The 27,541-nt window shown below is 31.2% G+C and overlaps 2 protein-coding genes across 2 annotated transcripts; one reads left to right on the top strand and one right to left on the bottom strand.

Annotated features, from left to right (window-relative positions):
* The first annotated feature begins 525 nt into the window (after positions 1-525).
* On the top strand, positions 526-1,446 carry LOC106356396 (urease accessory protein F). Its single transcript, XM_013796155.3, has one exon. It carries the CDS (start codon positions 598-600, stop codon positions 1,333-1,335), a length of 738 nt encoding a protein of 245 aa, XP_013651609.2. The 5' UTR covers positions 526-597; the 3' UTR covers positions 1,336-1,446.
* A 3,102-nt stretch (positions 1,447-4,548) lies between these two features.
* Positions 4,549-7,393, bottom strand: LOC106356397 (WAT1-related protein At1g21890-like). Its single transcript, XM_013796156.3, has 7 exons — positions 7,073-7,393; positions 6,780-6,842; positions 6,504-6,620; positions 5,465-5,729; positions 5,219-5,377; positions 4,991-5,142; positions 4,549-4,911 (listed from the first exon to the last, which is right to left on the bottom strand). The coding sequence occupies exons 1-7, from the start codon at positions 7,273-7,275 to the stop codon at positions 4,701-4,703; spliced, it is 1,170 nt and encodes a 389-aa protein (XP_013651610.2). The 5' UTR covers positions 7,276-7,393; the 3' UTR covers positions 4,549-4,700.
* Positions 7,394-27,541: the final 20,148 nt, after the last annotated feature.

The following is a 27,541-nucleotide window of genomic DNA, read 5'->3' as shown; positions in this document are numbered from 1 at the left end:
TTCCGACTACTCTACCGGTCAGAGGCGGACCTACTCAGACCAATAGTGTGTCACATGACACACTTTAAATATGATAAATATTAAATTGTAGGTAGAAACATTGAAAATTCTCTAGCGTTTTTGGTTTAAATTGTACTTTGACACCCCCAAAACTTGGGTTCAACTCCCTCTTACACCAAACATTTTTCACAATTTTTTATTTGGTTACATGTTTGACCCAGGTTAAAGTGAATCCTGGATCCGTCACTGCTACCGGTCATTCTATTAAACAGTTTAACAAAAGCATACCGTATGATGCTAATGATTTATCATCTGCTTTGCCAATCAAGGTCCAGGTGTACGATGATGAATTGCTCTTTTTTTTAAACATCTAAATTTGAAGGTAAAATTGATGGAAATCGATTGACAAAAAATAGTCGTGTGGTTCGGTTTAGAGGCAATTCCGTTGGTTCCCGCATGGTTTTCATTTGATTTGAAATTGAACCGTAAACCAATGTGGTACTGAATAAAAGAGAATAATTAAATGTAAGTATAATTTAGCTTCTCTCACTCTCTCTCTCTCTCTTCGAAGACTCTCGATAAGAAACTGTTCGATTGATGGCAAAACCAATCGGAGAAGATGCAATTAGCGAGAGCGTTGCGTCAAGATCCTCTTCTTGTTCGCAGTGGAGCCAGTGGCAACTCCTCGATTCAATTTTACCAACCGGAGGCTTCGCTCATTCGTTCGGTCTCGAAGCAGCTGTTCAGACACGGTTAGTTTCGTCTCCGACAGATCTCGAAACCCACATCATCCATGTCTTGGACAACACAGCTAGCTTACTGCTTCCTTTTGTCTACTCTTCCCTCAAATCTCCCGACATAGAGACATGGCAAAGACTAGATCTTTTACTCGACGCTACCTTAACCAACCAAGTCTCTTCAAAGGCGTCGATCTCCCAAGGATCAGCCTTGTTCCGAATCGCTGCTTCGGTTTTCACCGAGATCCCATCTCTGAAGACGATCAGAGACGCCTCTTTGGGCTCCTCCAAGGAGTTGCGTTTCCACCACGCTCCGATCTTCGGGCTTGTGTGTGGCCTTCTCGGGATGGATCCCGAGGCTTCTCAGAGGGCGTACCTTTTTGTTACGCTGAGAGATGTCGTCTCGGCTGCGACGAGGTTGAACTTAGTGGGACCCATGGGTGCTTCGGTGATGCAGCATCGTATTGCAGTTGTGGCTGAAACGGTTTTAGAGAAGTGGAAGGATCGTGATGCTGGTGAAGCGTGTCAGACATCTCCTTTGCTAGATGTTGTGCAAGGTTGTCATGGTTACTTGTTTTCTAGATTGTTTTGCTCTTGATGAAACACACTTTGATGTGACTTTTATGTTCTTTAAGTTGTATTAAGCATGAGAAGGATCAAATTATATGGAACTATACTTCTGAGACAAGATGATATGTGTTTTTAAACATTCGCATGTAGAATTGTTGTCTCAAGTATTGTCTAGTGATATGTATATTGCAGTCCATGATATTTTAGCCTATAAACAAGTGGTTACAAAATAAACCAAAATGATCTATGGATGTATATGCAAGCTAGAATTTGCAATACAAACGATTAACCATTGTTTCATAATAGACAAAATCAGAGCTAAACTTTACAAAACTAATCAGACCTAATAAACTGATTTAAAACAACTTTTAAAATAGTTAATAGTAGTTCTACTATATAAATCACCACCTACATTAACCTAACATTACTCAACAAATTATCTTGTTTACGATTTAAAAAGAAGAAATTGCTATATATCTTCTTAGCATTTGTGATAATTAAATACATACGTCATGGGGATTCAGAAAAAGTTGCTATCAGTCTTTGCTATATCATCTTTGCATGACTCCACTTCCCAAGTAACATTCTGATTGTTAGACCAAAGTCCACACGGTTAATAAAATGGTCATGAAGTCAACAATTAGAAGACGCACTTAACTTTGGCTTCATTAAGGTCTATCTCTCGGTTTGAGAACGCTATATATTGCTGTGACAGGGAATATCTCTCCTTTTGTGCGCTGGTCAGATATGTTTCCAGGCGTGTATACGCAATCAATTTTGAAATAGTCAGCTAGTTTCAAAGGGGTGTCACTTGGGTAAAATGATGCTCTGTTCACGGTGTATCGTTGCTTGCCTCTAATCTGTCGGGTAGAGCTAGCAAGTCTGATTGTTCTGATGATGTTTATCATACCATAGCGGTATGTACCTTGTGGGTTTGGCCTCGGTCTGTTTGCTATAAGGTTTTTCCTACAAAACACGAACCAAAACAACTCATTAAGTAGTTATGTTTAAGCCATGAAGTGAGCAAAACAACTAAATATTTGCAAGACTGAAACACTATATATCACCATATTTAGGGTTTGAACGGTGACCAAGGGAACGAAGAGGAACACTGCATTCCTTAATGTTCCTCAAAAATGTTATCATTCGTGAGAAATATTTTTTCCTCGTCATTCCTTCTCATTCTCTTTTTTGTAGAGAATTATAATGTAAATTTGTTCCTTGTTAATTTTGATAAGGAACCCTTGTTCCTCATTGTTCCCAAAATTTTATTCCTATTCATTTTTTTCCTAATCATTACTAATGTTCCTTGATGGTTACCAGTCACACCCTTAATCTCTTACGCTAGTACATTGGATTTAGGTAAAACATTTGATGACATGCAAATAAAAGAAAATGTACTTACCATTGATTTATGTTTTGCACTTGGCCAGTTATTACTACCAAAAGATATACCATAGCTATGTGTAGCAATACATGCATATTTATAACATTTTAATAACTTGAAACTTAATTTGTGATTCTATGGAGGGAAATAAAAGATAATTCATCAATTTCTTACAAAACAAACAAATGGAAGATTTTTGTATAGATGAACATCTTTTTCTATTTAACTAAAAGGAAACGTTTATATACACGAACGTACGTTGTTCTTGTTGAATCTCTTAGTTTAGTTCTAAATTAAAATAATATATAAATAAATATTGTTGTTGATTTTCAATAATTCATTAATATTTACCAAACAAAAATTTAATTTAAAAACGTTCTTGAAAAATTAAAATATTGATTTGTTTGTTTATGTTATAGTTAAATATTTAATTTAGTTTTAATTAATTATTTTTTATATTTTTGAATTTTTTATTAAAAGTAATTTAGTTACTTTCCTATTTAATAATTGTTATTTTCTAACTTTATCTTCGTGGTCTATATATAATATATATAGCAAGTATATATAAAAACAATCGTTTTTTATGCTTAGGTGAATTGTCATTTTTATTTTATAAAAGCTACATAAGTATTTATTTAGGTCATAAATTATTTATGTGATGATGTGGGTTTAAAATTAGTTTCCCGTAATAATATTTAGTGAGAACAATTAGTTACAATTTATTTATAAAAAATATTTGTGTAGATAGCTTACAAAAAGAAAAGAAAAATTGTTCAGATGATCAAACAGTATATAACAACACACCTCATTATATTTAACCAAAAAGGAAAAAAATTGACAGCTTAATAACAGGTCGTAATTTTTAAAACCTGTTAAAATTAAATTTACTAAACATATAAATACATCTACATTGACTTGGAATATTTGTACTAAATCATCTTATTTCAAAACCACAATAAAGAAACATATTCGATTTAAAAGGTGTAATAATTACTGTACGATATGGCAGTTCAAGTATCAAAGAAAATTTTTAGTGTTTTTTTTTTCTTTGACATCCAGTGTTTTAATGATTGTAAATTTTGTTTACAATGATGTTATCATCACAAATCTCCCATATGTAATGGATGAAGTGTGTAAAAAATTGTATCGTGAAATATATGTATGAAGGCATCAAGAAAAGCAACTCCAAACATATGTACCACTCCATGCCAGAAAATATGTGATCCATTGGGTAATGAGCACTTCATCGTCCCTCGAGGTGGTCATAATCCAATAAAAACCTTCTGTGAAACATTTAGCTGGGTATGCGGTAATTAGAAACCAAAAACTGTCTTCGTCTATGCATACATCACATGTTTATGTATTTGTATATCATTGTATCGGCTACCATCTCATGTACTTGTTTATTCTTATTCCAGAAACAAAATTATATATTTAAAGAGTGTGAGGTACGACCAGGCCTGGGTATAATCATTATGATCACTGATCAATTGAAATCTCTAAACTCTTGGAAGATATTACATTACATCAACATCTAGATGATCGCAATGAATTGTTTCTCCATTACTATTTTAAATATCTTTTTCTTAAGTAAAAATTGTTATCAAGCTATTTAGTTGTTGAACAAGAAAACAAACCTAATTAGTTTCTTTTGTTCTTTTGATCAAGTGTAATCTAATTAGTTATGCATATTAGATACAATGACGAAGCCTAATTTTATTTTGTTTGTAAATTCAAGTTCGAAAAAGGTGTTATGCTAATTTAAGAGTCTTGGTAGAAACGCTTCTTATGGCAAGAAAACCTGAAGTTTCATGGATTTTAGAAGATTCACCTTTGTTTCGACATGGAAACCTATTAAAGAGCAAAACCTTTTTGTTAACTATAAGATGATTTGATTCATCTCATCAGTTACATATGATCTGCCAAAACCGTTCTGTAACCGTAGAAAGCAAGAAAAGAAAGCATAAACAATATACATAGAAAGGCCTTTTACCACTCAAGTATCCTCAAATCCCAGCTTGATTAGCCTTATTAGTCTCCTGGCCTTCCTTTGTTTTCATCTCCAATCTGCCGGCTAAGACTCTATTGGCGTCGACCTCTTTAACTGAAATCTTAACCGGAAGTTCTTTGCTATCATCATCCGTCATTCTCTTATCTTTGCCTTTACCCCATACAACAGTGTATAGGCCCACAATTATAAAAATCGTTCCAATCACACTGCAAAAAAATATTATAAGAAAACAATTTAATAATGAAAATTATTAATTTTAGAAAGAAATAAAATGAGAAAAAATACCTTCCAAGATGAATACTTTCAGACAATACAACAACACCAAGAGCTGCAGTTATAACCACACATAGAGGATTAAATGTCGCAACGAAAACTGGTCCTCTTTCTCTCATCACTACTCCTTGCACGTAATACGCCACTCCCGAACATATCACCCCCTAATCACCAATTTATTTAGTTAATTATTTTAATAATCAGTTTCATTAGCAAATTATTTAAAACTAATTTACTTACTGAGTACGCGGCTGCGAAGAGATTAGAGTCGAAGCCGATTTTCCAAGCGCTCAGGTCACGTACCGTTACCAGTGAGACGGCAGTTCCTTCTAACGTTCCCATCAAACATATTAACGCCGTTAATGATAGCTCAGCTGGGTACTCTTTCAGTGTAAACGACTGCGTTTTAACATAATAAGACAGAACCGTTAGATTTTTTCTATGGTTAATGAGTAAACCGGAAATTATGTATTAATTGGTACTCACTTGTAGAATGAAGAAACCGGCCCAACCAAAAGTTCTCCCCAACAACATTAGAGTTCCCGGAACCCAGTGTTTGTCCAAAGCCGCTGATGCTGCACCGCCGTGAGGTCCTCCTGCACCGTCACCGCCTCCTCCACCACCACCGAATTTTATAAAGTCAATGATTGGACCTTTGTAGAGAGTCATGAGAAGTGCTCCGGAGACTGTAATAATTGTTCCGACAACTTTGGCTATGCTTCGTACCTTCTTAAAATTCACGCTCTCTAGTCTGAAATTTTTATATAAAGAATTAGTTTCGAGCTTACGTCTAGTTGTTTTATAAAAATAACATTTGCATGGAAAACAGTCGTGTTTTTCTTAACTTTTTTTTTTTGGTGTAAATATTAAATTTTATACCAAATTTTTGTTTTTGCCAGAAGTTACAAAGAAAACTAGAAGCGGATAAAGATTAAAAAAAAACTAAACACCAAGAGGAGAAAGAAGAAGCAACACCAAGATTCCTAGCAGACAGTACAAACAATTTACAACACGAGCTAACTAGCAAACCAGAAAAAAATAGCTTGGTTGATAACGAGCATGTTCTAGACTTGTTTTTCTTAACTTGGCTTACAGTCATGTTCTAGACTTGTAATGGCATCTTACGTTAGTATAATTGTGATGATCTCACACGGTATATTTCTTTTTGTGTTTATTAATTAATTATTCAGGGGGTATCATGTTCCACGAACATACTAATAACTGTGTTTACCTATGATTCCATTAATTATAATCTTGTTCCCACGGCATGGGAATTAAAAGTCAAAACCCTCAAAATAAAATCAAAGTGAATAAAGCAGGACAATTTACCAGCAGCAAAAATATATATTAATAATCTCACTAACAAGTTGATAAGAATGTTCAGTTCAAGAAAAAAGAGTTAATTAATAAGAAAATTTTAATTTTCTGATGGAATCAATTTTAATTTTCTGATGGAGTCAATACGAATCTAAGCTTGAAATGTTTGATGAGTTTATTTACAAGAATCAAGAAAAATAATGTAAACCTGAAAATGATTGCCAATACGAAGGTGATGGCAGGAAGAACATTAGCCGTAGCAGAAGCGAAAGTCGCTGAGGTGTAAGTCATCCCGACGTAGTAGAGATTCTGATCCAGCACCGGCCTATCATTTTTTTAACACCCATTTAATGACATTTTTATTTAATTATCACTACTACTAATATATTTATTAACTATATAAGAACTTCAAAAAATATGCGGAGATTGTTCTTATAGTGTTTTAGTTGTGAATGTATTATGGGGACTAATAGACGAGTATTACTCAATAAATCCGAGCAGCGCAATTTGAAGGAATATTCGGAACGTCATCTTCGGCCTTGTTTTCCTGCATACGCATAACAATAAAAAAAAATTATATACTTGATTTTATTAAGTTATAAGGTTTAACATGTTTGTATGACCTAGATATGGCAAAACTTACATAGAAATCGAAATTATGGTAGTATAGTAGTTAATGCTATGTTAATTGACATACTATTTTTCTACTATAGAGCTTTGTTCTAGAATTTTCTGTCGGTTAATTCACAAATAAGACAAAAAGAGTTATATATATACCTCTCATGAAATAGAGCAAACGGCGCGATGACGACCGTGGCGATTGCGTGGCGGTAAACGGCCAGGATGTAATGGTTCATGCCATGCTTAAGAGAGACCATGGTGATTATGTACATACCGGCATAACCAAATTGCATAGATATCATTGCTAAGTATGGTTTCACTCTATTCATTAAGCCTCCCCACATTTTCTCACTCTCCATTTGATCTATGTTTCTTTTTCTATAGGTTTCTCTTTCTTGATTGTATTGATGTATCAATATTGTACTTGACTATGAGCCTTATAACTTTGAATGATTACACCACACAAGAGCGTACTTGCTTATATAGCCAAATTGGGCTGACACAAAAGGCAATATACGAGTGCATTTTTACAGCCATTGGTTATCTATGCATCACTTTAGTTGTACATTTTTTTTTAATTTTATCAAATAATCATCCATTATGTGTGGCTAACTATAGTATTGTTCTATATGATCCAAACCGGTTAGGTCGTAACTCGTAAGTTTCTTTGGTTACACACCTAATATAATTTATTAATTATTTGGACTATTGGTTATAAAGACTTGCGTATGAAGAGCAAATGTTGCTTCTTTTTTGGAATAAATATTTGCATAATCAAGATGGCTGGTTTATTAGTATCTAAGATCACTAATGAATAATGTTTTCGTCAAGGTAGTATTAATATATTGATAACGAATCATAAAGTATCGTACCAATAAAAAGAATGTAGTGTAGCAATGTATAACAAATTATATTTAGACTTTTACGTCCAAGCCGAACTTATATAGCCGTAATTAAATTATAAGCAAATAGTTTCGAGAATCAAAAGCATGCACTTACATTATATAATATATAATCAACTTGCTAACATCATTCATTTTTGTCCACTCATCACACATCTAAGAAAATTCAGTATCAACCTGAATATTCACGAAACTATTCATCCCTTGTTGCTACTTGTAATATATCATATTTATAACATATAATCTAAATACTATTACATATTTTTGTTTTATTTTCAAAGGATTTTCTTATATTTCATTATGCTAATTGGCTTCATTGCAATGAGTAACGTGTGGGGTTATCATTTTAAAAGAATCAATTAATTTAGTCACGAATATTTGAATCCGCTAATATATTCTCCCTCTTTTCATTTTAGTTGGTGTTTTAATATTTATTTTTGTTTCAATTTAAATAATATTTTCAAATTTCTATGCGAAATTTTAATGTTATTTGTTGTTTTTGACTAACTTTTTATTGAATATTTTTTAGTTGGATTAACCTTAACTAATGCAAAATGAATAAAAGTTAACAATTTTTTAATAGTTGTATAAAAACCTTAAACACTAACTAATTAAAATTTCAAACAGAGGGCGTATAATTTAGTGGGAGTCATCTCCCAACGAGTGTTCGAGCTATTCGACTACAGTAATAATCAGGAATTCAGGATGCATGTAAGTGTTCAGCGTAACCCGGATTATAGATCAAATGGTCCAAGTAGCCAGCTGATATGGAATTGGAAAAACTAACAACCCATCCCGGTGCATCTTTTTTAGAACTTTGTGCTAAATTTTGATCAGCTAAGAGCATCTCCAACATGTTCTTAAACCTTCAAATTTTAAGTTTTTAACCTTTCCAACAATTTTTTTAACTTTCAAAATTTTGAGTGTCTGAATAATAAAATCTCAAATTTGATGTTTTACTATTCAAAACCTCAAAACATTATTTGCTTTTAATTTTAGTCTTTATAATTATATAACTTTCACATTATTCTACTAATATTATTTAGGTATCACTTTAATTTTCACAATAATATTTCACTTTAATACTCAAATATATATTATCAGTAGTATATAAAATATATAAATATTTTAAAATTAAAATCAAAACTATTAATATAAAATAATAGTATGTAAAATATATATAATGTATACGTAACTGAACCATTTTTTAATTGTTTTCCCTAGTTGATATACTTCCTTTTAAGAAATTTAGGATTTTCTTATTTTGTAAAACCAAAAATTCATATATGAGTCATAAATATTTTGTTTGTATTTTAATTGTGTATTATTTACTTACTTATTAAATTTTGGGACATTTGCTAAAACCAACCCAAATATTCAAGTCAAATGTAAAAGTATACCCCACTTTCAGTCAAATGCAAAACCAACCTAAAGGAGTAGTGAAAGTACTATTTAACCCTTATGACCAAACAAAAAACAGAAATGTATTTTACGTTTCTATCCTTTGGAAGTCTACACGTAATAAAAGAAGTCTACATATATATAGACTTTCTACGAAGTCTACTTTATATACCTGTTTTGTAGTCTACACTCTAATTTGATCTAATAATTTAATTTTAAAAATGTATAAAAATAATTATTGTGATATTTTTAACTAATCATCAATATAATGGATAATATGAAGTAAATAAATTAAAATTTCATATAATCGAACAATTTTGAAGAATATATACTAATTTGGTTATCATGTGTTAGACTATGTTCATAGTTTACAAACAAAAGGTTCTAACATGTTATGTCTTTTAGTAGTTGATTTCAAAGGGTTAGATTTTAGATTTTGTTTTTTTTTGTTTTATTAACTTAAATCTGCATATTAATGTTTAGTAGTTTATATTTTGTATAAATGAGACTTTTTGATTATCAAGCAAAACATTTAGGGTTTGAGATTTGTGGTTTAGGGTTTCGTAGACCTACAATAAAGTCTATTTATCTGAAGACGTCTTTTTCAGTCTATATTTTTCAATTTGTTTTACAAAAAATCATTATATTTAAACTAAGTTTAAGTTCCTTACGAATAAAAAAGTGAAATCATATACTATAACTATTAAAAAATAAAAAAATAAATTTAATAAATCATATATTAAAATTATTAAAATAATAAAGAATAAACAATAATTAAATTATTATAGTAGACTTCCAAAAAGGTCTACTATGTTAAGTAAGATCTACTCCAAAATTTTAATTTTAGTAGACTTCAAACGAAGTCTACAGTATCGTAAATTTTAACCTAGTTACATTTTTGTCTCCCTATATAAACAAAATTTATACAATCTCTCTCTAAAGTGGCTGCACAAGTTTTTAAAACTCTCTCCCTTCTCTCTAAAACTTTCTCTCTTCTCTCTAAAATTCTCTCAATTGTTTCTAAATCTCTCTCATTATCTTCTTTCTCTCTAAAATTTTCTCAAGTCTTTCTCACAATATTATCTTGTCATTTTAGATATTATGATTCATGGTTTTCATCTTCTCCTTTAAAAAATGTAAGTTTTAGATCTATAGATTTTAAATGTGTATTTTTATATTTATTTCTCACAATATTATCTTTTTTTGGTAGGTATTATCACTCATGGATTTCATCATCTCCTCTAAAAATGTAAGTTTTAGATTAATAGATTTTAAATATGTATTTACATGTTTATATTCAAATAAATTTATAGATCAAGCTCTCTACATTAATTTGCTACTAGTTTACCTTATAAATTCTATTATGTAAAGTATTTTCAGATTTAAAATTATTTTCACATTTCAAAATATATAAATTTTTTCAGATCTGAAAATTATCAGACAGTGTAGACTTCTAAAGAAGTTTATTAAAGCTTGCAGACTTCATATGAAGTTTACTAAACCACAAAGTTTAAGCAGACTTCATTGGAAGTCTACAAAAATATGACTTTAATTTTTTTTTCTATGTTTTTTAATAATTTTATCTTATTTTGCAGGTATTTTCTTCCATAGTTGTTCTCTTCTCCTCCTAGAAATGTAAGGTTTACATCTATAGATTTAAAATATGTGTTCTAGTATTTATATTCAAATAAAGTTACATATTAAAATTCATATTAATATGTCTTTAATTTATAACTATTTTGTCTATTAAATCATATTTTTAAAAGTTTTTTAGATTTAAACTTATTTCATATTTTTAATGTATTTATTTTTCAGATCTATTTTTTTTATAGAGTAGACTTCATTTGAAATCTACTTAAAACTTACGGCTGGTAGACTTCAAATGAAGTCTACTACCCTTGACTTTTAAGCATATTTCATTAGAAGTTTACTCAAATATGATTTTAGTTTTTATCTTATTTTTCATAATTTTTATTTTATTTTGCAGGTATTCTCTTCCAATGTTTTCAAATCATCTTCCCAAAAATGTAAGCTTTCCATATATTCATTATAAGATATTTTGTGTTTATAATGAACTAAATTTATAGATTCATACATTATCTTTTTGCTTTGTTACAAGGATGAAAAAAACCATTTTTGAAATATTTTCCAGAACAAAGTATTTTCAAATTTTCTAAATGCACACTTTTAGATATGAAAATTTTCCATTAGTGTAGACTTCAACTAAAGTCTACTAAACAATAACTTTACGTAGACTTAATAAAAAGTCTACTAAAATATGATTTTATTTTTTATCTTATGTTTTTCTCATAACTCTATCTTATTTTGCAGGTACTTTTTCCAAGACTTTATTTGAAGCATCAAGATTATGAAAAATCAAACATACTCAAGAATACTTTTTAATATATTGCTCTGTAATAACTTTCATAATAAAATATTAATTTTTAAATAATTTTTTAATGCATAATCTATAAACATTGTATTCATTTTTAGTTGTTTTCACTTGTATGATATTATTAATTTTTTGTTAGATATCAATTTTTTCACAAGATCTAACCAACCAAACAAGTAAAACCACCATAAGCTAAAATAATAACTAACACACATGTGAGAAGAAGAAAATCTATACAAAATTTTCCCAAAAATTTTCAAGAATAACACTAATCAAAACAATTTGCAATAAGTATCAAGTGTATAATTATAACACATTAAATTGTGAAATTCATCCAAGACCATTAAAATTTTACTAACATACACTGTAAAATAATTAAATCATGAAAAATATGATGAATAATACACAAATACACTTTTAATAGAATTTACGACGTAGACTTCAACTGCAGTCTACATTTGTAGATTTACAAAAACGTCTACACTTATTATCTAACATATAGTCAATCCAAAAAATTTAGTGTATTTGGCGCATGCTTGATACACAAAGGCGTACAAAGTGTGTCTTAGATAACTCGATCAAGTTCCGTACTTGTCGATTATTCGTGACAGGCATAAGAGGAGTATTTTCCTATTCGGAGTCATTTGTTTTAAATGATGTTTGGTAAGAAATAGGTTAGCACCATCTTCTCAATTTTGTTGTCCAGATCATAATTTTCTTGTGTCATTTCAAGAAGTTTACCATGTGTACAGCCATCATGCATAATGAACATTCTTCAACCTTTCCGATTCTTCATCCTTTTCGAATATTTTGCCATCTAAAATGTCTTTGGCCCATGCTTCACACTCGCTCTAAGTTTTCAACCACATCCTTGAACACGACACTTAGCCACATACAGAGTTTTCGTTGTCTTATATGCTGAGAATGTAAATTTATATTCCACAGTCACCGACTTCAGCTTTGAAACAAGCTCAGCCTTACTAGCAAAACTATAAACGAAGACTTACAAATACGTCTACAATTATTAGCTAACAACATTGTCAAATCAAATGAATTATACCTTCATAATTATAAAAAAAATTCTTTTCAAAATCACTCAAACCCATTAGGATTAACTAACACACACTGTCAAACAAAAAATCTAGAAAAAATTTAATGAATAATACACAAATTCACATTTTTATAGATTTTTCTATGCAAACTTAATATTCAGTCTCTGAAGATGTAGACGTTCTTTTCAGTTTACAGACGTAGACTGTCAAATAGGTCTACTCTTTGGGTTGGTTTTTGCAATTGACCATTTTACGGGTTGCTTTCTATAGTTGAATAAAAGTTGTGATTTTGTACATGTAGACTTTCTTTTCGGTCTACAATTTAAAAAGGTTACTTTTTGTAATTGACCAGAATTCATCCAAGATTTGACTTTCAGAACTAGACTTCATATGCAGTCTACATGTTTGAATTTTTTTGAAAGAGGTTAGTTTTGCAATTGACCAAGTTTGACTTCAAATCAGTAGATTGAAATGAACGTCTACGGGTGTGTAGACTTCTTGTGAAGTCTACTCTCAAATCCGACGGGTTGGTTTTGCATTTGACCAAAATAAAAAAGTAGACTTTATACGCAGTCTACATTTTTTTTTTAAGATAAGAAGACTGCATATGAAGTCTACAATTTAATAAATTTTTGATTGCTTTTTAAACTTTTTGGTCAAACACAAAACTAACCTATTCCACGAAGTCAAAGTTTTGGTCAATTGCAAAACTGACCTTTTATAGACTTCGGTGGCAGTCTACATTCTGTAGAGTTCCGTTGAAGTCTATTTTGAAAAGTCAAAAGTTCGGTCAAATGAAAAACTAACCTCTTTTAGGTAGACGTCTTAGTAAGTCTACCGAAAGTTTTATTTTTGTTGTCAAAGGTAAAGACGGAGACTACTGGGGAAGTCTGCGTTAGAAAAAAAATTGTCTGGTCAATTGCAAAACTAACCCGTGCGTTGACAAATAGACTGCATCGTAAGTCTCCACGGAGGCGTAGACATACAAAACAGTCTACCGTCGCGACACAGATCTGAAAAAAGAACGAAAACCATGTAAATAGTTACCTTTTTCATGTGTAAAGCTCGTTTCCAACCTTTTCAACCGTCCAAACTCCAAATATGGGCAAAAAGAAGCATCTTTAACGATTCACTAATGAAGAAACTCGAAAATATGAAGTTTGTGATTATGAAAATGATAGTTATGAGAGTTTTTTAGATGGAAATGTAGAGGAAATGAGAGGAAATGAAGTTTTTTGGGTTAGAATGAGAAAAAAAATGGTTGAAAATTGAATTCTAGAGCTTTAGAGCTCAAAAATGGTGGTTCATGGTGGTTGGAAAAATTGATGATGATGGCATTTTTGTAAATAAGAAGAAATGGTTAGGGTGTATTTGGTTTTTTGTTAATTTCGAAATTAATAAAAAAATAAATAAAAATGACAATTTTGTGAATAATTCAAAAACATAAGGATAATATAGAAATTTTATTGATGAATAGTATGAACAAAAAAAAGGGGGTTAGTTTTGGATTTGACTTGAAAATATGGGTTGGTTTTGAAAAACACCCTTAAATTTTAGTGTTTATAATTGATTAGTATTCTAAAGATTAAAATGTAATATATTAACAAATTCAAAAAAAATATAGGTTTTGGAACAATCATCCTTAAACTTTCATTTTAAATATTATCCATCCCCAAAATGATGTTCCTCATTGGCAATGCTCTAATATGGAAAAACATAGGTGTGCTCAACGACTGCTTCGGAGCCCAAGTAACATGAAATATGGCTCTCTCAGTTTATAATAATTGCTGACTCCGATCGAAGATAAAAAAATTAAGATTATTACTCATTTAATAAAAATTGGAGTTATGTGTTTTAATGTAATTTTTAGTTTGTTTACTCTTTTTACTCATACTAGCTAAGATCATTATTATTAAAGTAAATTATTATTTTTTTTGAAAATTATGAGATTTGAAACAGTTATGATTGATTGCTATTGTAAAATTATTTTTAAAAAGTGCATGAAAATGTCCAAAACTTTTATATTCGTAAAATAGAGCGAGTAATATTTACCTGGTTTCCAAATTCACTTTGCGGCCCTGTGTGAATGATACATTGATACGTTGCGTGAATTATCCGCTGTGTGGATGTTGAAAACGAATTATGGAGTTTTAACTGATGAGATGGCTTATTTAATTTTATATTCAAATATAATGTAGAAACGAATGATGGTTAAGTTTAGTGGCTTACATCCTATTTGATATTGTCGCCGATAATAGATAGGGAACTTTGTGGTGGTTTGAAGAGTGGACACTATGTCATCCAAAGGCTAATTGTTTTATCAGCTTATTACCAAATACTAAATTTGTCTGTTCGTACAATATGCAGAAAAAATACATGTGAGTAAGCTTGTGAAAATAAAACGTAACCATTAAGATCACAAGGACTTTCAATGGTGGACTATAAGTCAGATGGTTTAACTTTTTTAATTGTTTGTATGAAGCGAAAATGTTTGTGGCAATTACTAATTATAACATGCTGTTAGTTTAAATTTCCAAATTATGTATTTTAACTATCCCATTAATTAATTAAACCACAAGATGATTTTGATTTACTTTATCATTCATTTTGTCAAAAAAAAAACCCTTTTGTTATTAGCTACTAGATCTAAAGTCTAGTTAAAAGCATAACATATAGACAAGTAACATAGAACAATCTATTCTTTTCTTTTTTTTGAACACCAGAACAATCCATTCATAACTCATTTAATGTACGTTAAAAACCTATATATAGATCTAAACATGCATTTTACAATGATATTTGGTTTTGAAATAAACTAACAAAGGCGCCTGGAAAACGTTAGTGTAAAACAAAACAAAACAAAACAAAATTAAAAAGGCAAATCTTCCAATTCTGAAATAGTCTCTAATTATTAAAATGACCAAATTAAATTTTGTTAAATGGATAAATGATAATTATACATTCATTTATAATTTTACTTATCTAAAATTTTAAAATAATATATACAATAGTAATTAAGAAAAAATATTTGTTCCTATTAATTTAATATAAGCTAAAAATTTTAGTTAAAAACATTAACAATTATCAGTGGCTCATCTAAATCTGTCATAGTTTTCATTACTTTTTGTTTGATTATATTATATACCATTCAATAAACTATGTGTCTATATTATTAAAACTGATATATCTTTTGAAAATAACATTTAATTCACCTTAATATTTACCAACTTGTGCCAATGAATTAGTAACTATTAATTAATTAATTATTTTGTTAGGTTTTTCTCTATCCAAATTTAATTAATTAACTAAAAATCATTTATTTTATTAGATTATTCTCTAATCAAACATATCAAAATTACAATTACCCTTTAACCGGATTATTCTCTAAAAAGATTTTTCAATAAATTAAACAAATTTATTGAAAATGTGACAACAAACTTTAAATGCTATATATTCATGCATATTATTATGTCATTTCACACACAAAATATAAACTATAAGGTTTTTGTTAAAACTTATATAGTTAGTTTTCATATATATATGTTAAATTATTTTATGATTAATATAATTAACACACACACACACACACACATATATATATATATATATAGATTTTTTTTATTATAAGAATACAACAAACAAATTTTAATTTAATATTTTCCTCAAAACTGAACATAGAAGTAAAATTTATTTTGCATATAAAAAAACATAGAGATATATCTCTTTATCTTATTAAAACATAAATATATATTTTGGAATTATATATTTAATAATATACATAAATATAATAATTGGTGTTTTAATTAAAAAAATAAAATACATAAGAATGGTTACTATAGTTAAAAATACTAATTATGAATATATTATATAACATATTATTTTGATTTGTTTTATATCTAATCACAATATGAACAATCAACAATTTATAGGTAATTAAATATCATCGATCAATCATAAATATTATATAGAACAAACATCCATACGGACTCATGTTTGTGCAATTATTACATTAAATCATATATCTATTCTATTAAAGAAATGCACGTACATGTGCACGGATCAAACTTTAGTTGTATCTATTTCAAGAGATTGAACTAAGTAAAACAAAATAATATAGTAAATATTCAAAATATTATATCAACGATATATAAGAAACAGTATATTAGTGCTTATTAAATAGTATGTGTAATAAAACACGTTTTGTCCGGTAAACAAGAGTACTATAAAAGATTATTGTAAAACCCTAAATTAATGAATCAAAAGCGAAATGAATGTACTTTTTGTAATACATTATGTTGTGATTCGTCTCATGAAACGACAAGCGTGGTTAGGTCTTTCTTGTGCGACGCGGCTACTAGTGCTCTTCCTTCCGTCAGCACTAGTTAAGGCTGCCTACTTTTGTTTTTCCATTTTACATTAATATTATATTAAGATTCGTGTATCGTTTTGGGATTGGTTTCTATGTTCCTTCAAATGTTTTTTTTTTGACAAAAAATGTTCCTTCAAATATTATAAACAAACTTATACGCATGCAACCAAATATTAGCGAAAAAAACTCCATTTTCAACTTATAACAGTCAATCTGCTAAAAGCCTAAGAGATTAGGACAATCAGAATTCATCAGGTATAAACGCGTTAAATCTCTATCAAACATTATTCTGTTTAGTTTCAAAAAAAAACTTTAAAACATTATTCTGCTTCATTCATGAATCAAAATATGTGTGAGTACTCGGTGATGAGTACATGTGTATATTCTTCTTATCACATATAAAGTATATCTCTAATTATATAAAAAGGAAGAGAGAAACAAAATGTAAGAGGAAATGCATTGTATGTTTTCTTGTTTAGCCCTGTTAAGCATGCTATCAATATCCCCCCCTTACTTGATGCTTGTTTTGTTATGTTCGCTCTCCCTCGACGAAATTTTATTCGAACATATCTTCCTTGTCGTTTGATATCACTCCAAAATATATTATACGGGCATCGACAAGCACTAATTTCTAAATACAAAGATTGATTTTGTATCTCTTACAGTATTATTTAGGAGTTAACATAAAGATGTACCATTTCAAATTTCCAGTTCCCATTAATCTTTCATTCCAAAAGTCTCATCATATTAGTTTGGTATTAGCTCGTACAGATGTTGTATCAATATTTCTAAGAATACTCGATTTCTGTTAACCTTTTATAAAAGCAAAATTAATTTTTTTCACAATATTTACGGTTAGAACATATCTACCAAAGCTAGCTGAAAAAATTACATACTCGATTTCAGTTGTGCAGGGATTGACTTGATATGACAAAATGCAAACGATAGTTATCCAGAATAAACTACTTTCCTAGTAGTGTGGTCCATTATATTCTGCAAATTTATAGATATTAATACATACGCTTTGTGAGTTTGCGTCACAAACAGCAGTGAAACCCATTACCAGCCAATGGGGATTTTTTGTCTTGTTTTGCTTTTATCATTGGGTGTGGAATCACATAATCATCATGATCAAGTAACTAAAGTATTGTGTATTTCGATACATTTCTACGGTTTTAGTAACATTTGAACAATGTAGTTGCCAAGCATTTATCTTATATATAAATAAATGTATTGCTTTGGTATTTTAAATTTAGTTCAAGTTTAGTTTCGCACTAAAAGTCACCATGAAGACTGGCAGGTTGTAGACATGTATGTTTTTGGCCAATGCAACTTGACGAGAATCAGGCTGGATTAAATGGTTGTCGTTATCAGGTGAATTAGATGAGGTATATCTGTACTAGAAGAGATTAGAGAGATAAGTGAAATGCTAAACATATATGTATATTTATTGGGAGTGATTAATATGGAAATGATAAGCGCGAGGTTCGTACAATGACGTACGAAAGAAAGAGATTAGGCGAAAGTGAAAAAGACTTTTAGAGTTGGATTCATGCTTGGACTCCATCTTCCATACCTTGGGATAATGGATTACACCTCTTCTTTTTTTTATCACAATTATAATATTATACATTCGAGACTCTATTATTTCTCATGGCATAAACTTAATATTTTGTTATTTAAAGTGAGACCGTTGTATATATATACGGGTAAGCAAGATGATGATATCATCAAAACAACAGTTAAATATTCGAGACAAAAAGAAAAGAGATAAGAATATACATATTTTTCCTTGATGAGGTAATTTGAAAATTCATTTATAAACATTTTATTTTTCAAGCGTTGTCTATAATCTACTGGTGAGTTCTTAGATGACCTAACCAAATGGTAATGGTTTTGGTTTATCCATTTTATTCATAAACATGAGTATTATTTTATTTTATTCGATCTTATGTCTAACTGTTCCCACACATGAAAGAAAAGGACATAACATGCAATAAGCTTGTCTACATGATAATCTGACTGTCTTCTTTCCATATTGCAAGCATACGTCACCCAATTTTATTTTATTTAATCTTGATATATTAGCACTAATCCATGATGATAATCGCAAACTTGTAAACGTTCATATTTGGATACTAGGAAGAAATAATAATGGGATCTTTAGTACATTGTCACACAATTGTTCTTGTACTCCAACAGAGATCAATGAAAAGAAAGTGATATGTGCACAAACTCAAAAAATCTCTAACTATCGATATAATGTTTCACAGAAAACACAAACGAAACAGCTATACTCATCGATGTTAACCAATTGACTCTACAATCTTGAGCTTATCCCTTTTTTGAAGGTGGGAATCTGTGATGTTACTATAGTAAGTTTTCTTTGAAGCCAAGTGTTTATAGATGAGTTGAAATATCGTTTCAGGTACCATATATTTCTGCACCAGCAACCGAAAGGCAAACCCCGAGTGACATTATACTGAACCAAGCTATTCTTGAGTTGGTTGCTTCACTCATTTCTAGCCTTCCCTGTATCTAACAAATTGCTCTTTATTACTACGTTTTTGTTCCAAATTTAATTGCTCTTCCCTGATACCTGTAACAGCCATCGGAGAGCTACGACGGTCTTCTTCTTTTCTTACCTCAAGTCCTCCAAATTTAAAGACAGAGAGAATCCACGAGTACGTGCGTCGTAAACAGAGCGAATGGAGAATGTTTTGGTGGCTTGCTTCAACGTAAGCTCAGCCAATCAGGAACAAAATAAGGGTAGACGTGGCGTATCTTTAAAGGGAAGGGGCGCGTCATAGTTTGATTCTGACTTTCTGGCTGAGTTAGCTGTTTCATTCATAGCAGACTAACTTCTTGCTGTTTTCTTCTCAAAGTGAATTGCATTTATTCACTATAAATGTTTACAGTCTGTGGAGTGAAGGCTCTACAACACCATTAAATGATTAAAAAAATTATTGTGATGGTAAGGTAGAAGCCAACTGATATTCAACATAATTATTAGGTTTACTAATAAGTGTACAATAAGCATTACTGAGGTAACTTATTTCATAAAAATAAACAAATTTTCTTTTGGGAAAAATAACTAGATAATTTTTTCTTCGAGAGGTTAAGATGAAAAGTGGACAGCTAATGTTAAAAAAACCTTTGTATTTTAGGAAAGAGATTTTCTACTAAAGCTTGTATTTAGAGATTTTTCTTAAATTCTCTTGGAACTCTTTTTGACATGTATTTTTCTTTAATGTTTTATCTTTTTGTTTGTTTGATGATTACAAGTGAACCAAACACCTCTATTTATACTAGTGAAATTAGTTCTAGAATACTCTCTTGATCTTATCCACAATTTCTTCTACATACTTTTTTTTGGGCTTCTTGGGCCAATGCTTAATTGTTATTTTGATTATTCTTGGGCTAATGAGGGAAATCAAACAAATCACCCTTTTTCCGATTTAGCTCGAAACCGTCGATGTCTTGACAGCAATCTTCAAACTTCTTAATTGGTAATACTTTGGTCATAAAGTCTGGCCAGTTTTCGTCTGTATGTACCTTGTTGAGATGTATGAGCTTCTCTTCAAGAACTTCTCGGATCCAATGATACCAAATGTCGATGTGCTTCGAGCGAGAGTGAAACATTGGATTATTTGCTAAGTGAATATCACTTTGGTTGTCGCATAATATGTTGTAATTGTTTGCTTTACTACCAACTCAAGAAAAAAATTATTCATCCATAACTTCTCCTTGCACGCTTTTGTTGATACGATGTACTCTGCTTCCGTTGATACGATGTACTCCGCTTTCGTAGTGGATAAAGCAACACACTTTTGTGTAACCAGGAAACAAATCTCCATGCAAAGGTAGTCACGAAATCTGATGTTGATTTTCTTGAATCTTTATCACTAGCCCAATCTGCATCGGTGTAACCGTTCAGCTCAAGTTTCTCATTACCAAAATATAGACACTTCTTCATTACGCCTCGCAGATAGCATAGGATCCACTTAACTGCTTTCCAATGCTCCTTCTCTGGATTGGCTAGAAAGCGACTCACGACTCTTACTACATATGCAATGCCAGGTCTGGTGCACACCATAGCATATATGAGACTTCCTACTACTGATGCATATGGAGGTAGTCTTCATTCCTTCTTTCTCCTTGTCACTTGTTAGACATTTTTTTGATCTTAGCTTGAAATGTCGACCAAGTGGAGTGCTTACCAACTTTCCTTTGTGTATGTTGAATCTTTCCAACACCCTTTCAACATACTTTTTTTGGGATGGCCATGAAAGCTTCTTTGACCTATCCCGAGTGATCTTTATTCCAAGAATCTGGCTTTCTTGTCCCAAATCTTTCATTGCAGAACACTTTTCCAAATCTTTTTTCAATGCGGCTATCTTATTGCGATCTTGCCTCACAATTAGCATATTATAAATGTAGAGCAATAGTATGAGAAAATTATTGCTTGCATATCTCTTTATGAAGACACAATGATCATTCTTGGTTTTCTTGAAGTTATGATCCACCCTGAAGGAGTCAAACTTCTTATAACATTGCCTTGAAGCTTGCTTGAGGCCATAAAGACTCTTCTTTAATTGACACACCAAGTCTTCTTTTACTGGAACCTTAAACCCTTTGGGTTGCTCCATATAGATCTCCTCCTAGAGTTCACCATGTAGAAAGGCCATCTTGACATTGAGTTGTTCAATCTCCAAGTCTAGAACCGCTGCTATACCAAGAAAAACTTGGATAGAGGACATCTTCACCACTAGAGAGCATATTTCTTCAAAATCCATGCCTTTCTTTGGGTTGAATCCTTTCACAACCAATCGGGCTTTGTATATTAGATTTGAGCTTCTCTCCTCATACTTTAACCGGTACACCCACTTGTTCTTAAAAACTCTCTTTCTTTTTGCCAGTTTCATCAACTCGTAGGTGTGATTATTTTGCAAGGATTGCATCTCGTCTTGCATAGCTTCTATCCATTCGTCTTTGTGAGTGTCTCCTAGGACATCCTCATAGCTTTGTGGCTCTCCCTCATCTGTAAGATTCACATACTCATCTCGATAATATCTTACAGATGGTCTTGTCTCTCTTCCGGACCTTCTTGGCTCATGGTCTTCCTCTGGCTCCACTTGATCTTTTTCTTCACTTTCATCACCATTTGGATCCATGATAAGATCCCTTTCTTTTGGGTTAACGTCATCATCTCCAATCACTTGTTCATGATCTTGGGGATTATGCGCATCTTCATTTCTTACAACCCTTAGCTTGGGAATTCTTTGATTTTTTATGTCTTCGATAGTTTGATCTTAGAAGAAACAACATCTCTGCTCTGGATAATTTTCTTATTAGCTGGATCCCATAGCCGATAGTCGAACTAGTCTCTTGGTGACCCAAGATAGTTACACTCCTTAATCTTGGAGTCTAGCTTGGCTCGTTCATCCTAAGGGATATAGGAGAACACTCTACACCCGAACACTTTCAAATGGTTGTAAGAGACCTTCTTATTCAACCAAACTTCCTCCAGGACATCGCCTTTCAAAGAAACTGATGGTGTAAGGTTGATAATAGTCATTGCTGTCTTTATAGCTTCTCCCCCAAAATGACTTAGGTAGTTTAGCGTGAGAGAGCATGCACGTAATCATTCAATTCATTTTATCAGTAATTCCATTCAATTGTGGCGTCTTTGGTGGTATCGTATCCATGCTGATTACATCAGCTTTGCAAAATGCTTCAAAAGGACCTTGATACTCTACACAATTTTCAGATCAAACAAACTTGAATTTTCGACCCGTACTTCGTTATGCTTGGGCTACAAACTCTTTGAAAGCATCAAGAACTTGATCTTTTGATTTCAAGAGATATATCTACACCTTTCTTGAATGGTCATCAATAAAGGTGACTAAATATGATGCACATCCATTGGATTTCTCCGACATGGATCATACATCATTATGCACAAGTTCAAGAATATGCTTCCTCCTCATATGTGTAGATGATCTTAGGAGAGCGATTTTATGTCTTTCCGGCTAAGCAATCATGACATGGTGTGAGAGAGCGGCCTTTTATTCCAGGAAGAAGTTTCTTGCGAGAAATTATATTCAGACATTTCTCACTCATGTGCCCGAGTCTTTGGTGCCATATATCCATGTCATCACTTGCAACATTTACTTCTTTCTTGAAAATCTTGGTTTTTGTTACATATAAAGAGCCTTTTTTTCTTCCTCGAGCCATGATCAAACTCCCTTTGGTTAACTTCTTTTTGCCACTACCAAAGTTGATGTCTAAACCTACATCATCAAGCTTCCCGGTTGATATGAGATTGAGTCGTATGTCCGGAACATGCCTCACGTCCTTGAGAACTATCTTACATCATATGTTGGATGTAAGAATAACATCCCTCTTTCCAATGATTTTGCTTCTTCCTTGATTTCCTATTTGAACATTACAAGTCACCATTTTGGTAGGTTGTGAAGAAGCTTCCATGAGGGGTGACGTGAAAGGAGGCACTAGCATCAAGGATCCATGAGCTATCATCAGAGCTAAGATTGCATTCTCAAACGAGAAATAATTCTTCGCTCTAGTATTCCACAATGGTGGTAGTCTTGTCTTCAAGCTTCATTGTAGGATTAAACCAGTCTAGTTTGATATTACCGTCTTGTTGGTCTTTCTTGAAAAACCGACACTCCGACTTCATGTGACCTGGCTTGCCACAATAACTCTCGGACATGACTTGGATTTTCTTTGGGATTGGTCTCGTCCTCTGCTTTTGTTGTGTACATGAATCTCTTCTTCATTTAGCTCCTGAGTAAGAACTCGAACCTCGCTCCTTCCTCCGAACTTCTTCATTTATAAGGCTATCACTGACGGTGTCCATGGTAAGCTTTTCTCCGGTGCTGAATTTCTTAGAATGACAACTAGCGTATCCCAACCTTCGTACCAACTTTATACCAACTTTGTTTGGCTGATTTTCGAGCCCCTTGAAATTATTCAAGTGCTCCATCATGCTCTGTTCATCTTTGTACTCCAATTTTACCAACTGTCGAACAAGAAGGGTTTTGTTGCGAGGCATTTCCTTTTGAATCATAGATTCAAATTTTGTCCATAATTCAAAAGTATTTGTGTAGGTAGCGACATGTTCAAATTAAGAGGGATCGGTCAGTATACTTACGGATCACAGAAACCACCTTTATATTAAAAATCTCCCATGCTTTGTCTTCCTTTCCTTCCGGCTTATCTTTCATGATGATGGGCTCATGCAAATCCTTGCAATAAAGGTGATCTTCCATCATCGGTTTCCAATAAGAGAAGTTGTTTGTCGTGAGCGTGAACATGTCACCTTCAAAGGTAACGGTAGCCTCCATCTTCACTTCTTCAAAGATAACAGTAGCCTAGCTCTGATACTAGCTGTTAGGAAAAATAACCGGACAATTTTTTCTTCGAGAGGTTAAGATGGAAAGTGGACAGCTAATGTTAAAGATAGCCTTCGTGTTTTGGGAAAGAGATTTTATAAGTTTGTATTTAGAGACTCTTCTTTGAATTCTTTTGGAACTCTTTCAGAAATGTATTTCTCTTTATTGTTTTGCCGTTTTTTGCTTGATGATTACTAGGGAACCAAACACCTCTATTTATGCTAGTGAAAGTAATTCCAGAATATTCTTTTGATCTTATCTACAATTTCTTCTATACACTTCTTTTTCTTGAATTTCTTAGGCTAAGGCTTAATTGTTCTTTTGATTATTCTTGGGCTAATGAAGGAAACCAAACATTTTTGTACATATATATATGCACTTACCATTAATATAATAATCATTTTTGGTCAACCAGGCAGGACCGGCTGAATAGGGAGACAAGCGGTGCGACCGCTTTGGACCCAAACCCGTATACCCCATATATTAATAGTTAATGGATCTAATTTTTCTTATAAATCTATATTTTTATATAAAAAAATAAAATATGATAAATAAATTTGAACATGGCCCAAAATTATTTGATATGTATAGGATATCTGATTTTGTCAAATTTAAATATAAACCTAAAGAAGCAGCTTGAAAGATATTTATTAAAACGAAAATTGGAAAAAAAATTCTAAACATGATAGGAAAAACGTGTGGAAATTCGGTTTAACTAAGAGTTCATTAATGCTCTTACACTATGAGGTTTAGGGTTTAAACCCCAGAAAATGCAAATTATGCAGATAATGAAGAAAAAGTTTTACAAGAGATCTTCAGCATAGTGCATGACGCACCATCAAACATGGATTTCATAAGAAAGCTCAAGTTACACAGTAAACGTGTACTCTCATTAGGTGATAAAATTATCGGATATAGAATTATTTATTTAATATTTTTCATCCGTGTAATAAGATAATTAATCAGACGTTAAAAAATGTGAAAAACGTTACATTTGACAATAACTGGGCCTGCCTACTAATCAACACAAATTACAATTTTTAAAATGAACCTAGGACTATTTAACGGGCTCATAAAATTCGTAAATGGGCTTCCAATGCCATCTCAATTATTTTATGCTTTATTAATACGATCTTCAGATTAATTACAATTTAACACTTATTTTTTATAGAGAGAGCAGGTGTGTACGAGTTATTTTCTGCATAGAAGACATATGTATGTGGTCTCTATCCTGTTTTATATCCCCACATCAGTTTCAACTTTACTAAAACTGACTAATCATAGATGTAATACATAAAAAGGACTTGGTAGTTGAAACTAGTTCGTTGAAACTAGTTCATTGGAATGGATCCATTATAAATACATATTTAATACTAATAAGAAAAAACTTTAACTAGAACTGCGTCTTCCTCGAAGTTTCCTTGACATGCTGTATAACGTCGTATACACAAATAATATAGAGTAAATTAGCTAAATATACTAACAAAGGTGGAATATCATTGAATGGGAGAAGAAAAATGGTAATGTTGGGGGGAAGAAAATTGGAGGGATATAGGGTATGGAATGCAAATAGGGGAAAAGTGGTGTGTACGGAGTACAAATTCTCAATAATATATATATAAACTTATTGAGGTTGATGTTAGACTCTATGTATTTGATCTTAAAGTCCTTGCAGTCATAACGGTACCAGTTAATTTATAACGTATATTAGTTTTTTCCATTTCATCAAGTTACCATTTTTTACCTATGTTTGGTCGTTGTTACGATTTTGAGCATTCATTTCAAACGATTGGTTATGATTTATTTGTGTGAAATCTTACATATTTCTAAGTTTGCCACATCAAAATGGTTGATATATATATGTATATATATACATCGTTTGTTAGACCATTTTCAATGGCTTTCTCTAACTCTATAATAGAGTTTAGTACTCTATTTTAAAATAGAAAATAGAATGATGAACAAAAAAAACCAAGTTACTATATATTTGGAGTAAACCTATTTTTTACTCTATTATAGAATGAAAAATAGAGTACCATTGAAGCATTTTTGCTCTAAACTTTATTTTAGAATGAAAAATAGAATGAAGTTGGAGATGCTCTTAGTGGGACGATCTGTAGCAAATTGGAAACTGTAAACGAGTGAGTTTTTCATTGGAAAATTTATCATTGTTTGCAATTCCGTGTGTATCATATAATCTAAAGACAGATGTTATATTGTGATTCTAACATCATCACTTGTTTTATGGGCAATTCTCATAAATAGATAATTTTCAAGTTTTTGTCACAAAATAGAACACAAGGAGGAAAATGACCAAAATATTTCGTTTAATAGATAAAATGAAACTAATATCCTAGATATATAAAAAATAAAAAATATTTTTTTATAGTTTTAGACTATATGTTTTTAAATTCAAACTTTTTTATAATTTTTTTTCTTTTGAATTTTTTTTATTTTTTTCAAATTTTCTTTTTTGTAATTCAAAAATACTTTTTGAAACTATTTTTAAAATTTTTATTTTCAAATTTTTAATATTTTTTTTCTATTTTTTTAAATTTTAAATCTCAAATCCAAATCTCCACCCTTTAACTCTAAACCCTAAGGTTTGAATTAGTTAACCATATGAGTGTAAGTGTATATTTACCTTTTTAATGAAATATTTTGGTCATTTTAATTCTTAGAGTCTATATTTGTAAAAGAAACTTTTTTTATTGATATCCTAGGGCATTTCGCTTGTTTTTTCTTTTAAGATAGAATTTTTTTTTTTTTTTTTGGTAAAAGATAGAAATTTTTTTTTTGATATAAAAATATATTTCGAAAGCAATCCGGAATTAAGATATCATTTGTTTTCTAAACAAACTCATAACTCAAACAATGTTTTTGAAAGATGTGAGTGTGACGATAGACAACGCGGTTTGGATTTGGGTAACGAGTAGCAAAGAGACAGAGTGAGAACAGCTGTAGTCTTTTATCAATTTCTGAGCATCATCACCTTCTCTCACACTCTTCTGACTTCACTGTTCGCTATATTAATTTGGCTCCTCCTTTTTCATTTCTTATCATTTTATGGTTATCAAATGTATATCTGTTGTTT

This window comes from Brassica napus, chromosome A7 (genome assembly GCF_020379485.1).
Source record: "Brassica napus cultivar Da-Ae chromosome A7, Da-Ae, whole genome shotgun sequence".
Taxonomy (NCBI): Eukaryota; Viridiplantae; Streptophyta; class Magnoliopsida; order Brassicales; family Brassicaceae; genus Brassica; species Brassica napus.
This window is presented reverse-complemented; position numbering and strand designations above follow the sequence as displayed.